This window comes from Sceloporus occidentalis, unplaced genomic scaffold (assembly GCF_023333645.1).
Source record: "Sceloporus occidentalis isolate IW3139 unplaced genomic scaffold, rSceOcc1.0.p SCAF_117, whole genome shotgun sequence".
In the NCBI taxonomy this organism is placed as follows: domain Eukaryota; kingdom Metazoa; phylum Chordata; class Lepidosauria; order Squamata; family Phrynosomatidae; genus Sceloporus; species Sceloporus occidentalis.
Genome location: NW_028317097.1, coordinates 2,959,012 through 2,974,364, shown reverse-complemented (window position 1 = coordinate 2,974,364; position 15,353 = coordinate 2,959,012). Strand labels below are relative to the sequence as shown.

General features: G+C 42.1%; 1 protein-coding gene across 1 annotated transcript in view; it reads left to right on the top strand.

The window, feature by feature from the left end:
* Positions 1–8,042: 8,042 nt before the first annotated feature.
* Positions 8,043–15,353, top strand: part of LOC149282415 (ubiquitin carboxyl-terminal hydrolase 7-like) — a 36,100-nt gene continuing 28,789 nt past the window's right edge. The window contains exon 1 of the mRNA XM_089498240.1: positions 8,043–8,115. Within this exon, the coding sequence (XP_089354366.1) occupies positions 8,043–8,115 (73 nt within the window). The remainder of the gene's footprint in view (positions 8,116–15,353) is intronic.

Sequence of the window (15,353 nt, the reverse complement as noted above, 5' to 3'; positions counted from 1 at the left end):
ATGATTGCCAACATGTACTGTGACAGCATGATCCCCACCCTTTGGAGACTAGGCCGCAGGGCAGTATTCCAGCATGATTACGACCCCAAACACACCTCCAAGACGACCACTGCCTTGCTAAAGAAGATGAGGGTAAAGGTGATGGACTGGCCAAGCATGTCTCCAGACCTAAACCCTCTTAAGCATCTGTGGGGCATCTGTGACGGGACCAACCTGTACCACGACTGGGTACGCCCGCCGAGTGTTGCTTCCTCCGCCCCATGGCCACCGGGACACCAGCGATTAACCCCTTCAGCGCCAGACAGAACCAGCGTACAAAGAGAGGGTTCCGTAACCCCACTGGCTAACCCCCCATCTCCTGGAAGTCCCGTCGGTCGGGAATCTACAGGCGGCCACCTTCCCGGACCACCCCTGGTGGGGTAACTCCATACGATAGTGCTGTGGTCGAGCCGATGGTGTCTGTGTTATACAGGGTTAAAAGTCTTGGGGCAGGGCATGTGGCACATGGATAAGGTAGGACATGAGGGAGAACAAAGTATCACAAATACACACTACATCTATGGGGAAAATACAAAAATCACCGATAATCACTATATCCACACATTTTAACCCCGGATGGTCACAATAACTACTACAGACGGCACAGATTAACCCGGGGCCGTCACTGCATCCTCAAACGAAAGGTGGGGGAGCGCAAGGTCTCTAACATCCACCAGCTCCGTGATGTCGTCATTGAGGGGTGGAAGATGACTCCAGTGATGCTCTGGTGAACGCCATGCCCAAGAGGGTTAAGGCAGTGCTGGGCCCAATTTGGACATTTCCACTTAGGGGTGTACTCACTTTTGTTGCCAAGGTTTAGACATTTATGGCTGTGTGTCAAGTTATTTTGAGGGGACAGCAAATTAACACCGTTATACAGGCTGTACACTCACTACTTTACATTGTAGCAGAGTGCCATTTCTTCAGTGTTGTCACATGAAAAGATATAATAAATTATTTTGTGAGATAATGTACATTTGTATGATTCTATCGTATTCTCTCTACAACACATTTTTTCTAATGTAAGCAAATTCCATTTCATTAGCCTTTCTTCATAACTATGACGTTACATTCCTCTTTTTAACTTTGTAGCCCATTCTTGTGCTTTTCCAAGCGCCATAATGTCCTTTTTCAATACAAGTGCCGAGACCTATTCAAGGTGAGGTCTTACAGTTGACTTATACAGAAGCTAAATTATATTTTCCTCCCATTAGTTAATACTTCTTTTTATACATGACGATATCTTACTGGCCCTTGCAGCGGCTAACTATGAACATGGTTGCTCAGTTTATTATCTACTATAATTCCCAAGTCCTTTTCATTCACTGATTTCCCTAACACAATGCCATTTAAGGTATAAATTACATTTTTTTTCCCAAAGCATTTTTCAGCATTAAATCCCATCTGTCACTTTGTCACCCAGCCCTCAAATTTGATCAAATCTCTTTTTGCAGGGAAGTAATGCCTAGTTCAGATTAATTTTGTCAAGTAAGGCTTTGAATACGCACCACAAGATCATTAACCCCTTTAGTCCCATATGGACGTACTGGTACGTCCATAAAACGCATCTCAAGAAACCCTTATGGACTATACTGGTACGTCTTGACCTTCTTGCAGCAGCAGGGAGATCAGCATCGCTGGCTTTCTGCTTCGCGATTGCCAGTAACAGCTGTCGGCGCTCGCGTTGGAAAACTGTTACACTTTTAAATGCGGGATCATGCGATCGGGCATTCCCTTTCGGGTCGCGCCACTGCTGACGTCACCCAGAAGGTCATCGGAGGACAGGGTATGCCCAGCAGGGTCTGTGGGGACTTGCATAGAGATCGCAGTGTGATCCGTGCAGGTGGATCTCAGGGAGGAGAGTGAGAAATTATGTTTCTCACTCTTCTCACACGCTGAAACACAAATCAACAAAAAAAAGAAAAGAAAGTGTTAGTGATTTTTTAACAATAAAGAAATCACTAAAATAAAACAATAAATAATAATAAAAAAACAATAAAGTGAGCTAAGTGATGTCATTGTGACATCACTGGCATTAATGTTCTTGTAAGGTTAGAGGACCTCTAACCATACTGCACTGATAACAGTGCAAATTAAAAAAAAATACTAAAAAAATATAAAAAAAAAGGTAGTAATAATAATAATAAAATAAAAAACCCTTATATCCCATTGCCCTAACACACATCTATAGGATATACCCCCCTGCTCCCGTTAAGCCATAAGTATAAAAACCCATTAAGCCATAAGTATAAAAAATACTACCCTATAGGGTACTATATGTAAGGGATGCATATGGCCCTCTAGAAATAAAAAAAACTAAGGGGTATTTCCGTAATCAGGAGATGTAGCTAAACAATTTTGGCTGGGTTTCTCTGCCGTAACACATACCCGGTGCAAAAAAATCTAAGCAACACAGAAGCCTTGGTGAAAAAAAGCGTAAGGAAATATTTTCTGTGGCCACATTTGACTAAATAGCTACATGAAGAGTGCCCAAATACCCCTGATACAATAGTCTGGGTTGTCTGCTTTATAGAAATATATATTTTTGTGGGTGTTTTTGGTTTATTTGTTTAAAAGTAGAGTTGCAATCCCATCTTACCTAAGGTAAAAATTCTACGGCTTTGTAAAGAATAATGTACACCTTTCAGTATGTTCCCTATAAGTGCTGGGAAATTCTATATAAATTAGGTATTTCTGAAATCAGGACATCTGAATTGATAAACTTGGAGGGGATTTTCTATGACTTTACCTAATTTTGTGAGGATTCAGAGGGGAAAATATATTTTTTGTCAAAATTTCTCATCCTAAATTTTCAGCAAATTACCTAACAATGGTATCAAAAGAAAGCCCTTTCCCTCCTTGAAAAAACAATATATAGTTTACATGGGTACACTATTTGCAGGAGAGGGGAGTAATGGGTGAACCAACATACTGCAAAAATGGCTAAATTGCTCCGGGACTTGAGGTACCAAAAACCCCTGGGACTGAAGGGGTTAATAAACACATTAAATAACAGTGGGCCTATAACAGAACCCTCAAGAACTCTACTTGCCAATTTTGTCCAGTTATAAATGTTTCTCTAAATTCTACCTTTAAGCTAGTTTTTAATCCAATGTATCCTATACCCATGTCTTTTTAATAAGTACAGTAACCTTTTATGAGGAACAGTATGGGATGCTTTAGCATAATTCAAAATAACGCACACCTACTAAAAGACCCTGGTCTATATTTTTGCTCACTTCATAGAATCAAATTCCAAGTAAGTCTGGCCTTCATTAACCCCTTTGTAACAATGGCTGTTTTAACATTCCTGCAGTGCTCGTGTTTAGCTGTAATGTTCCTGTTTACTGAACCCACACAAGATATATATTGTTTTTTTTCAGGACAAGAAGGGTTTCTTCTTCTGATTATTTGATTGAATCATATCATTTACTATAAAAAAAAGTATAAAATATGGTGACAAATTGTGAAAAAAATCAATAAATGGGACAATTATTAGCGTTTTGCTATTTCAAAACCATTTTTTCCAAATCTGGTAATTCTGCCCCCCATGTGCTATTTGGAAAATCTTTGAAGCCGTCCAATGCAAATTACCTCATCAAACCATATGTTTTTGAAGACACCCCAAAGTATTTCAAATGCTAGTATTTTAACTCTTTCGATGCACTATTTCTACCACCAGCCTTTGTCAAACTTTGTGGTAGTAATTTTTTCACACACATTTTACTTCAGGTGTGAATTTACATATCCTGCTATATGTCACTGTCACACAACACCCCAATATGAGTTCAGCAACATCTCCCGAGTACAGCAATACCACCCATTCATGGGCTTGCCTGGCTATTTGGGGCAAAAGGGCTACATTTGCAGCATACACATTTTTCAATGTTCAACTTTGGCATTTGGTGATCCTGTGCCCATGCCCTATTTGGTACATCTTCCAATTTAATGTGCCCAGCAAAACCATATACTTTTGAAAACTAGACACCCCAGGGTATTTAAAATGCTGGTATTTTAACTCTTTCCATGCACACAATTTACCATCAGCCTTTGTTAGCAGTAGTATTTTTGTGTGTATATTTTCCCCACACACATTGTACTGGATATTTTCTCTTTTTCAGACAATTCTCTATAAACCCTAGAGATGGTTGTGCATGAAAATCCTAGTAGATCAGCAGTTTCTGGAATCAGACCAGCCCGTCTAGCACCATCAACCATGCCATGCTCAATGTCACTTAAATCCCCTTTCTTCCCCATTCTGATGCTCGGTTTGAACTTCAGCAAGTTGTACCTAATAAAGTGGCCAGTGAGTATATATATATATATATATATATATATATATATATATATATATATATATATATATATATATAAATATTTAGGGTTTGTCTTGCTGTCATTTACCATCTGTGGTAAATGACATCATAATCTATTTTATAAATATACTATACACTTTAAACAACAATATCATGGCCAATTGCATCTAGTAGCTCCGGCCATTCCCTTTACAATAACCAGTATAAACTAAGCGACTCAATTGGTCCTTTGAAATTAATGTGGAGCAGAGCCGATAAAAAAATGATTGTGAAACTGCTAAGGTACCAAGCACTGGAATTAACATCGCCCTTTTGCCTGTAAGCCAGATCTTCCATTACATAGGGCATAGAGCAGCTGAGCCGAGTTTTCTCCCAGGGCATCAGAATTTCATCCATAAAGTGAAGCTATTTCTTTTTCTGAAATTAGATGTCCTTACAGACCAAAATAAAAAAAGAAGCAAGCTGCACACAAGCTTGGTCCACCTGGCTAGATTTTGTAAAATCTGACAAATCGTTCATCTGGTGGAAGGTTACTTATAGGGAATCTGGAAACTTGGTGTGGAATCAGAAGGTGATCGTGATCTGGAGCTTGTCCCCTGACTCTCGGCTTTTTCAGCCTCTATTGAACTGGTGCAGCAGGTATGGCTCTCACTCAATAAATACAAGTTGGGTCTTGGTGGTATTGCATCTTCACATGGAAATTTGTAGCAGGGATTTTTAGGTATTGGCTAAGGTGGCATCTCATCTTCGATTTATTGAATTCTTATACTCTGTTCTTTTACATGTTTATTCTTATGTTTATTTTTCGATAAACTAAGACAGTGTCGTAAACAGACATCTGATTACAATCTGTCCTATGCCAGAGTCTTGGTCTGGTAGTGGACTAGCTGTGGAAAAAACACTTGAAAGTACCCTTTAACCTCATTTTTTTTTTTTTTTTTTTATGTTCAAGTCACCTTTATTTATAATAAAACAGTGAAGTACAATCACCATAGTACATCAATATACATACAGGTATGTAACAAAGAAATTCCAGCGTATAATATGTCTGAATATTGAGAGGGATGTACAAGAAGAGGAGACATACCGTAGCAAAACATATCCATAGTTACAAATTGATGTATGATGTTGCTCGAACAAAAGTGACAAAATGAGCTAAACAGTCAAAAATAACAGTAGCATTGTAGAACAAACAGTACCCCGTATCCATAAAATAATGGGCGAAAAGAAAGACTCCCATGGAGTTGTATGAGTCAAATTAACATTTACAGATACCACTGTAACGCCGTACAACAAAGCGAAGAAGTGGGGGTACCAATCATATTCTGAATACAGTAAACAATGGGAAAAATACAAAGGGAGAAAGGGAAGAAAAAATGGGGTCTCCCCCACCTGGCAGGCGACACGAAACGAAAAGTAACAAAGTGGCATGATTGATGCTGACGAAGCAGCATGTAAAAAGGATGATAGAGGCCAGAACTGGATAAGGTGAGTCCGGGTAGAGAAGGATCACTCAGGCTCGGAGGCATCCTGTGTTGGAGTCAACAGAGGGATGGGGTGGAAACCGGAAAATAGCTGTGAACCTAGGGGAGGAGAGAAATTGGTGCCACGGTAACCATTTAAGATCATTCTTATAACCTCGACCGTTGGCGGTCGCAATTAAATCTTCCATAGTACATATGTACATAACCTGTTTCAGCCAAGCTTCGAGAGGTGGAGGTTTGTCAGAGCGCCAGAATCTAGGGATAACGGTCCTAGCCGCATTGAGGAAATGAAAGGTGAGTGTGCGTTTATATATTCCAAAGGACATGGAGGTGTGATGTAGCAGGATCAGTTCAGGTGTAAGACGGATCCCCGGATCTATGACCTCCCCAATGACCTCCGCTATCCTCCCCCAAAAAGGACGAATTAGTGTGCAGTCCCACCAAATGTGGAGGTATGTGCCTCGATCTAAACCACATCTCCAGCACAGGGGGGATATATGGGGGATGAAGCGATGCAAATCTACAGGGAGCCTGTACCATCTAGACAAGAGTTTGAAAGCAGTTTCCTGTGTTTTACTTGAGATGGAACCCTTGTGTGCCATAAGAACCATGGAGTCCCAGTCTTCCGACGAGAAAGACATGCCCAAATCGTGTTCCCAAAGCTTGTAATAATAAGGCTTATCAGCAAGGTGCGACGAAACTACTATGGCATACAGTCTGGAGAGGAGATGGGCCGGCTCCGAACCAGCGTCGCCCCTTTAACCTCTTATCCTCATCACAGAGCAGCTATGGTTAGTAGTGCTAGAGAACAAACCAGCTATAGCTTCATTAGGCATTAACACCCCAATTTTTAAGGCCTGATTCTTAAGGATAGTTGGTATGACATCAGCAGCTGATTGAGGACTTCATCTTCTGATTTTCATATTAAATAGTGACTGGATTGTACCTAAAAGACATAATTATCCATCCCTATCTTGCTTTTAATGAAACACGTGTCAGCATACATACGTGACTCTAACCATGACAACAATGTTTCGGGTACCACATTCCTTCCAGCACATTTGGGGAGAGATAGCTCTGGAAAGAGAGGTAGCAGCAAACAATTTTGGAATGACTGAGGAATTAATATAGGATGGAAAAGTAAGTTATCCCAAAATAACTGCAATTAATATTGCATTCTCATGAGCCTTGTTATCCACTATCCATGACACGAAAGGCGTGTTACAGCATCCTCTCTAATGTATCAGTTTAATAAAGGCTACTGGAAATTTAAATGTGATATTTCAATATTTTGGAATATGTAACAACCCCAATATCAATGTCTCCTATGTCTCCATTCCTCCTTCCTATCTCTCCATTCCTCCTCCCTATCTCTTTATTCCTCCTTCTCCTCCCTCCTATCTCTTTATCCCTCCTTCTCCTCCCTCCTGTCTGTCTCTCCATTCCTCCTTCTCCTCCCTCTTCTTTCCTCCTCCCACCTCTATCACGCTGCCTCATGCGGATATGACATTTCACTGAGCCGCCATTTTGAGAATCTGGCGTCTCCACAGTGGGGCTGTTGAAGCGGCAAGTCTAGAAAAGGAGGATACCCGATAAAGCAAGTTCTAAGAGAACGAACACCATTGCATGGGGTTGGCTCGTCCTGCAAATCACAAATAAAGAGCCAGGCTACTGTGTCGAGCGGGGTATATGATGTGCTGTCTAGAAGCGTATTCGGGGGCTTGGATAATATAAGGCCTCTGGGCTCTCCTTTGCACCGGTTGGGCTGCTACTCGACCAATGCACTTGAGGAGGGAACCGCATAAAAGCACAGGAGCTCCCCGCGGCCCGGAGCTGCAAGGTCTCGTGGCGATTAATAATCCCTCGCAAATTGATCGCTGTTAGAGCCCTCCCCGGAGTGTCAGTGCTCCCCAGTCACTCGCCGCTAGCAGCAGTTGAAGGCCCACGGGGAGAAGCAGCTGCTTTCCTCCCATCTCCTAACGGCGCCGAAATTGGGCGAATAGCGAGCAAATACGTCCGCGTTTCGTTGCCGCCGGCTTCTTCGGATCTCGCTACCCCGCACCTACTGCAGCCTACGGGAAAGGCCCAGGCTACCGCCGCTGCGCAGGCCCAATTGAGGCCGCTTTCCGCCCCACTCCCGCTGGCCCTACAGGCCAAGCCGGCGCAGCGAGCAGGTTTGACTGAGGAGGCTGAACCTAGAGATATGAACCATCATCAGCAGCACCAGAAACCAGGGGAGCAGCAGCTCAGCGAACCCGAGGACATGGAAATGGAAGGTACGCGTTCACTGCTCTTTATATTGCGATAATATGATTACTGCGGTGGCGAGATGTCTGTACGATAAATGCGTATCGCAATAGGTAAAGGACAGAAAGGATATGATAGAAGAGATTCACCAAAGTACACGAGGGAATTCTATCTGAAAGAATGAGAATTGTTAGAACAAGAGTTTATAATCTAAACAGGGTCAGAGGCTTAGACACAATGTAAGGAAGTTTTCCTTTACTGAGGGGTGGTAGATAAATGGAACAGCCTCCCAGAAGAAGTGGTAGAGGCTAACACTGCAAGGGACTTGGTACAAGGCTTTAATGCTTCTTATCTGCTGATAAATTGTCTGTTTGTATTATCTGGTCATTCCCGTTATAGATCCCGTCCTCAGGAACATGTAGTGGTTCCGTGGCACCGTCCACATCCGTGGCGGTATCTGCGCCATTAAGACACGGCACACTTTCCAGTCTTATTCTTTATGTCCCAGTAGAGTGAAAGGCTTTTGGCAGCGATGTTGTGTGACTAGTTGTACCGCATCTTGTTACGTACCGCTCTTCCCATGCCGCTGTCATCCTCGCCTGGCTTTCTATACACAATGCCTGACCTGATCTCATAAACATCTTCTAAGTAACGGCCGTACAAAAAATATTTCTCATTTCATTAAGGGGGTAAGTAAAAAAAAAACAATAAAAAAAAACAAAACAAAACACACCTTTAACCCATTTATATATTTAGCAATTAAGTTATTATTAGTGAATATGTACTCTATATTGTAAGCAGGGCCTTCTCCACTTAATAAATCGGTTCTAGTCTTGTGATACCCCTTGAATATATGTATTGTAAGAAGCCTTGGATAATAATAATATGCAAGTGCCCTTAGATATGTTTGTGATGCAGCATTTGCTGTCGGCGGGGGGTCCGGCCGGGTTCTGTCGGCAGTGTTCAGGTGGTTGCTGTCTACGGGTGTTTAGTAGATCGCTAGTATAATGCAATACGGCCATCTGTCAGAAAACTCCATTCGGCCCTAAACTCTCAAGTCCTATTAGGAAGACTATAGAAAAATACTATATATTTACCAGTTTTCCCTGCTGTTTAAATCTGACGGCAGCAGCTGAACAATCATCGCCTTGCGAGGAGGTGTCATACTTCTGGATCTGGTATTCATATTTTGGAGCAGTATAGTCTTCGAGCTGTACATCTGATAGTTTGGGACCCTAAATGATGGGGGGGGGGTCTTGGAGTTTTTTTGAGCCAGCGTAGGAAAAGATGGAGTCATACGAGTGTTTCAGGATCTGAGGTCTCTTCGGAACACGGTTTATCCATCCTCGCTGCCTGCAGCTGTACTGCTTTTCACACAAACTTTCTCCAAGGGGGGCTGAACTCTGTAGGTAGTTTGGCCGTAAGACGTAAAGGTAGGTGCCGGGTTGTTAATCTTCTCCTGACGGGTATTTTTATGCCATTTTCTAAATGTTTAATCATACTTTCTCCTGTCCAGCCAGCTCTCTTCTACATTTATGCGTCACTAAGAAGAATTAAATATAAAAAAAGGCAAATATCGGGAAAGACATTTTTCTTTATTCGTTAATATGCATATCATCGAAGCAGCTGAGAAGGACCACAAACGGTTTCTTTCAAAGATAGACAGTCTACGGTATTTCCCTGGGCTCGCTTGGTCCTTTTCCCCAACCGTCTCACAGATCTTGTAGCAAAATGTCTGTTTTCTTCACACACGTGTTATATTGTTACTGGAAATGTCTCGGTTGAGCGCAAATTGCAAGTATGTAAGCAAACGCCGGTTTGTGTTCCTGACATCATTGCAGTTAATGCCCCGTCTTCTCGTCATGATGGAGAACCAAAGCTCAAGCTTTCTCCTTTCAAAGATCAGTTTGCTGTCCGGATGTTAGGTTTGGGGCAGTTAAGCAGCCCACTGGTTTAAATTACCCTGTATAAAAGTATAGTTCTGTACCGAAACAATCCGGGGTATGTGTTCTGGCCGTGCAGGTCGTACCCCACCGGTGTTTCTTGCGTATTTCACACAGGCTTAGTAATGTTATACTGATTTGCAGAAACCTTACATTAACACATTTATACCCTCGGAACATTAATTCTAAAAACAAAATGTTATTCCAATATAGACGTTATCGCTATGTACCTGGATGCTTATTTTTAGAATACTACTTATTTTATTAATAACGTTTGATCAGGTATCTTTACCTAAGCGAACTTTGGTGCAGTTGTCACCAAGACAAGTCCCTGCATATCTGCAGTCTGATACCCAATCTAACAATGTAGATCGGGGGTTCCTAATCTTTCTATGATTACAGACCCCCCCCCCCAATTAGATTGAATATGTCCCCGTATCCCCCTTTCACCAAACTGTCAAAGTTTCAACTGTCAACTGTGTCCTACTAGATACCAGCATGACTTCAACCAATGTCGATGGCTTGGTTTTACTTTACATGTGGATAGCTAGGGGCAGAACCGTTTAATGAACATCCTAAGGATTTTATCATATTTATATTGACATGACAAATCACAAATATACACGCTAGCAATTTTTTCAAAATAGTGATTCGGTCCTGAACCCCCATCATTTCTTTTCCAAACCCCCAGTAAGGAATACTTAATATAGCGCTTTTTAGGTCAGAACACCTTAAAAACCTAAGCTATCAAAGTGTTAAGGTGCGTGCTATTTGTGATGCCTCTCGGTGGCCCCAGAATGTTCTGTGGTGATCACTAATTCCACTTAAGTGCAAGTTTGCAGGAGTTGCACTTTGTCCAAAAGAGGGCAAACAACCCCAATGTCGTAGTCATGATTTATGTATTTTAATCCAGACTGGCAAACAAATCCTTCTCTGCACCAAAAAAATCACCCCTCCACCAGGAATATTACATCACCTACTACAGCAAAGCATCTCTGTTCACAACAGCGGTGGAATGAATTATGAGCGGTGGAATGAGCTATGAGCCGCATACTTTGTTGGTCCAGAAAGAGCAAGGCTACGGAGATTCTTTTAATCATGTCACATAGGGAAAGAACAACTGAAGAAATCTGGCCGATTTGTGGCACAGGATAAAATGCTTTGTTAATCAGTCTGTACTGCCAGGTATGCAAATCCATGCAAAATAAGTGACTTATCCTTCAGGAGAAGCTGCAGCGGAACATCATCTCTGTGATCTGTTAGGGACTACTCACTGGCCAATCTCTCCTGGAAGCCAGCAGTGAAGCTGACTGGAGGTAATTATATCACCTGCAGCTTTTAGAAATTGCTGGGTGATTACCGAAGGTTGAATATCCTCCACCTATTCTTTCCACCTTTACCTTATTCACGCCGAAACTTATTTTCCTTCTACATTTGCTAAAAAGACCTATACAGCAGTATGCATTTTTACTTGTGTGCCAAAACAAAGATTTCAAATAAAAAGGCAAGTTATCCCTTAATCTGATACCTACCCGCATATATTATTTTATCAAGCTTTATTTACTTGGCCAAAAAAGTATTCGGTGGTAACACAGTTGCGTCCTACTTATTCAGTGTGTAGTCAAATAGATGATGGCCCTTTGCAATTCAGTGTAAAGTCGATGAGCAGAAACTTACCAGTTATAGTGGGAAAAATGCTGTAAGGCCACAAGTAGTAAGCTATTGACTTGCTACATGGGGTAATTAATGCACATCTAGTGACCCAACGGTGCTGTCTGTCTCGTGTCGGAGGGTGATGTAAGTGCGTGTACTGTAAAGGCAATGCCCTGTGGAGGAATCACAATTGGCAGAGTCTGCCTGTTATTCCGATGTCTTCAATTGATATCCGTGGACTTAGGCTTCTGAGGCACCCCTGGAAAGTGTCTAGAGGGAATCGCTGTTTCTCCATAAGACAGGGCTCGACAAATCCCAGGTGCCAGGTCGCCATGGCGACTCAGAATTTTGTCCTGGCGCCTAGGAGTTTGTCAGCCTCTTACATCCACAAAAAAATGCCCCCCGTCACCACGCGGGGGCGCTGCTGCTGTCCGCCCAGGAAAACCTTCAATAGCGTTTTCAGCTGCCACAGGCAGCTTCAGGAAAGGGGGTTCAGTGTGGGGACCTGACACAACATCCCCCTGCTGCCTGATCGCTCCATGAGAGCGACAGGGCAGCGTTAACCCCTTCAATGCCGCGATCGTGGCATTTAGGGGTTAATTCCCATTTTGTAAGGGGCTCTGCTGCTGGTGGTCTGCCTGGAAGCCCAGGCAGACCAGCAACCGCAAAAACGAGCCCCCCCCCCACAAGCCCTTTGACTCCTGTAGGCATGGAAGCCTACAGCAGTCATCAGAGACTCCCCCCCTGCAATGGCTGGTCTATAGACCAGCAATTGCTTCCCAGCTGCCAGAGGCAGCTTCAGGGACAGGGGAGAGGGTTCTTTGGTCTCCACATGAGAGACCAGTCCCAAGAACCCCCCTGCTGCCTGATCGCTCCATGAGAGCGGCAGTGCAGCGTTAACCCCTTCAATTCCACAATTGTGTATAACACATTCGTGGCATTGCAGGGGTTAACATTTGTCCCCACAAGCTTGTGGGGGACTAAATATCAGTCAATGCTGTGCTCCAATGGAACATCAGCATCGAAAGAGTTAAAATAGAGATATATATCCAGGGTGCTTCCAGGTCAAATGCTGTGAGTTTAGTAAGTGGGCTGATGATGATCAGATCGCTCCTAACCAACTGTTAGTTTAAAAAGAAAAATCCTGGCTCCTAACTTTTTTAGCTGGCGCTAAACAAGTGTTTTGTGTGTTTCCTTGAAGAGCTGCCCTTGTAAAAGTGTCAAAATATTTCTGAGGGAGTACTGCATAGCATTGTGCCCAGTCAGTATGGGACATTTTCACTGATTATTCATCTAGTTTCTTCAGTCATTGTACAGTGTATCAGAAGGTCAATAACGGCAAACGTTCAAGCTTCCATCAGTCTTCCACACCTTGAGGATTTCTTGGTTACCGTAGATCTGCAGGATGTATACTTCTGTACCTCACATACACACTATGCACAATGGATGTAAACCACACATCAAATGATTACGTGAAAATAGACAAGGATTTCATTCTGTATTTTTTTTTTAAAAAAATTATGTACCTTGCATGATTAATAAAGGAAAGGTCTGAGATGAATGTCCAACAAAATCATGGTAGCTGGGAATGAGAGGACGCCATACACAATGCTGCCATCTTGTACGTAGGAGTGCCTTTTGGCTGTCGGTACAAATTTGCGGATCCCGACAGTCTGCTTGGGTTACAGGGAGTCTTTGTGCGATGCAGCCGCCTAAGTGCACCGCTCACTTATTAGGCTTATCAGGTTAATACTCTTAGGACCCTGGAGACTAGCTTCGCAGGCTCGCTTCCTGGCTTGTGAAGAAAATAATTGTTCGAAGATTCTGAAAGATATGAGAATTTCAGAAATCTGCCACATAGATGAAAATTATTATAAATGTTATGTTAGGTGTCTTACAGTTCCTTTGGAACCATATTTGTAGAAGTAACAGTGCTTACTAGCATAAAAATGTTACATATATATATATATATATATATATATATATATATATATATATAGTTTAGTATTACCTGTAAAGCCCTGTTTTCCCAGTTACATCATGTGTGATCAGCAATAATGGAGTCATCAGAGACCTCTGCGGTGTCTACAACATTAATGGAACCCGTCTGTTGTCACTGCTACGGGGAGGGATTGTCCAAACATCACGGAATGAGAGTGCAGTTACTCTTTCTCTATTATGTCCCTTTGTCATTCTGACAATTTTTTCTCAGGGCATATTAGAATGTATTTAGGGCCACATGGGAGTTCACCACCCTGCGAACAATTAGCTGGATCGATGTTTTTCTGCTTCCCATTAGATGTGATAAACATAAAAATAGAAATTGACTTCACGTAAGAACCATTTGGCCTGCCTATTGTAAGCCCACAAGAGCAGGGCTCGCGTCTCCTTTTGGACCGGTTTATTTTATTTTACTGACTCTTGTAACGGAATCTGCTGGGGCTATATAGATAAACGTAATGTAATCTAGTTTGTGAATATTCCTGTTGTAAAGACTCGGACCATATTCAGTTCTTGGTCTCGTCTTGGATCCAATGCATGCTTACGGTATTACCCGGTACCACTTCTGATGGCATTTTAGATTATGACCTTAAACGTTTCTATCACATCTCCCCTCTCCTTTTCTTCAAACTATATGGTGTAGTAGGGCAAACCTGATATATTGTGACTCCCAGTACAATTTAGTATTGCCGCCTGTTCGGGTTTATGCCTTTACAATAAAATGACAAATGTATGTTGGTCTGTTAGTTAGAAATAAAATTTTGCTTCTGTTTCTTTTTTTTATGCAGACCCCCATTAGGCTTTTATATTCTGGTTCGCACCGCGATACCGCAGCAGTTTACGATAAAATCCCATCTATAATACTTTCCACGTTTGAGGATATGATCCAATGTTTTATATTGTATTTTTACAAGGGATTTTTTAACAGACTTGTGTTTGTATGATATATTAGTGCTAACATGGAAATTAAAATGGACAAAACATTGGCAAACACTTTTTTTGTTTTGTTTTTAGCAATTTTGCTTAGGATTTATCATGGGCTGTGCTGGCCCTGAATAATGGCTGATTATGAACTATGCATCATACTAGGGCAGCCATGCTCTTCCTACAGCAGAACCCCACTGGGGTTAGTCCTTCATCAAGTATAAGTAAAGGAGCAGAAACCACAACTCTCCTGAAAGCGGTCTTTAGTGAATAGACCCTTTTCTTCTTTTCACCCTCTCTGCTAGACAAGCACTCGCTCCTTTTCATACCGCGTCTGGTAAACAAAAGGCTGGCTTAGTCCTAATCATCCAGACACTGATACCTCGGCTAATGAATGTCTGTGGATGAAGGGGATTACATTGGCTCTTTAGAATTTTCATAAACAACTCGGTGAGGCGTTTGAGTCAGAATAGACACTCAACATGTGACCGACAGCAATGGCAGACTTCAGAACCGAGTTTCCCTCGGTGCTCATCTATATTACTGTATTTAATGCTCAAATAAAAAAATACTTCCCTGTAAATCTACCTCTCCTATAGTAATGCTGCTTTTATTTTGTAAATCTGTCACCATGCGGATCAGACATGCATATGCCTGGAATTTGCAAAAGCTGTTGATACAGTAATGTATTGCATGACCTGCGCCAAGGTCCTGTTTCTGGTCCTATTCCTTTTAATTAATGTTTA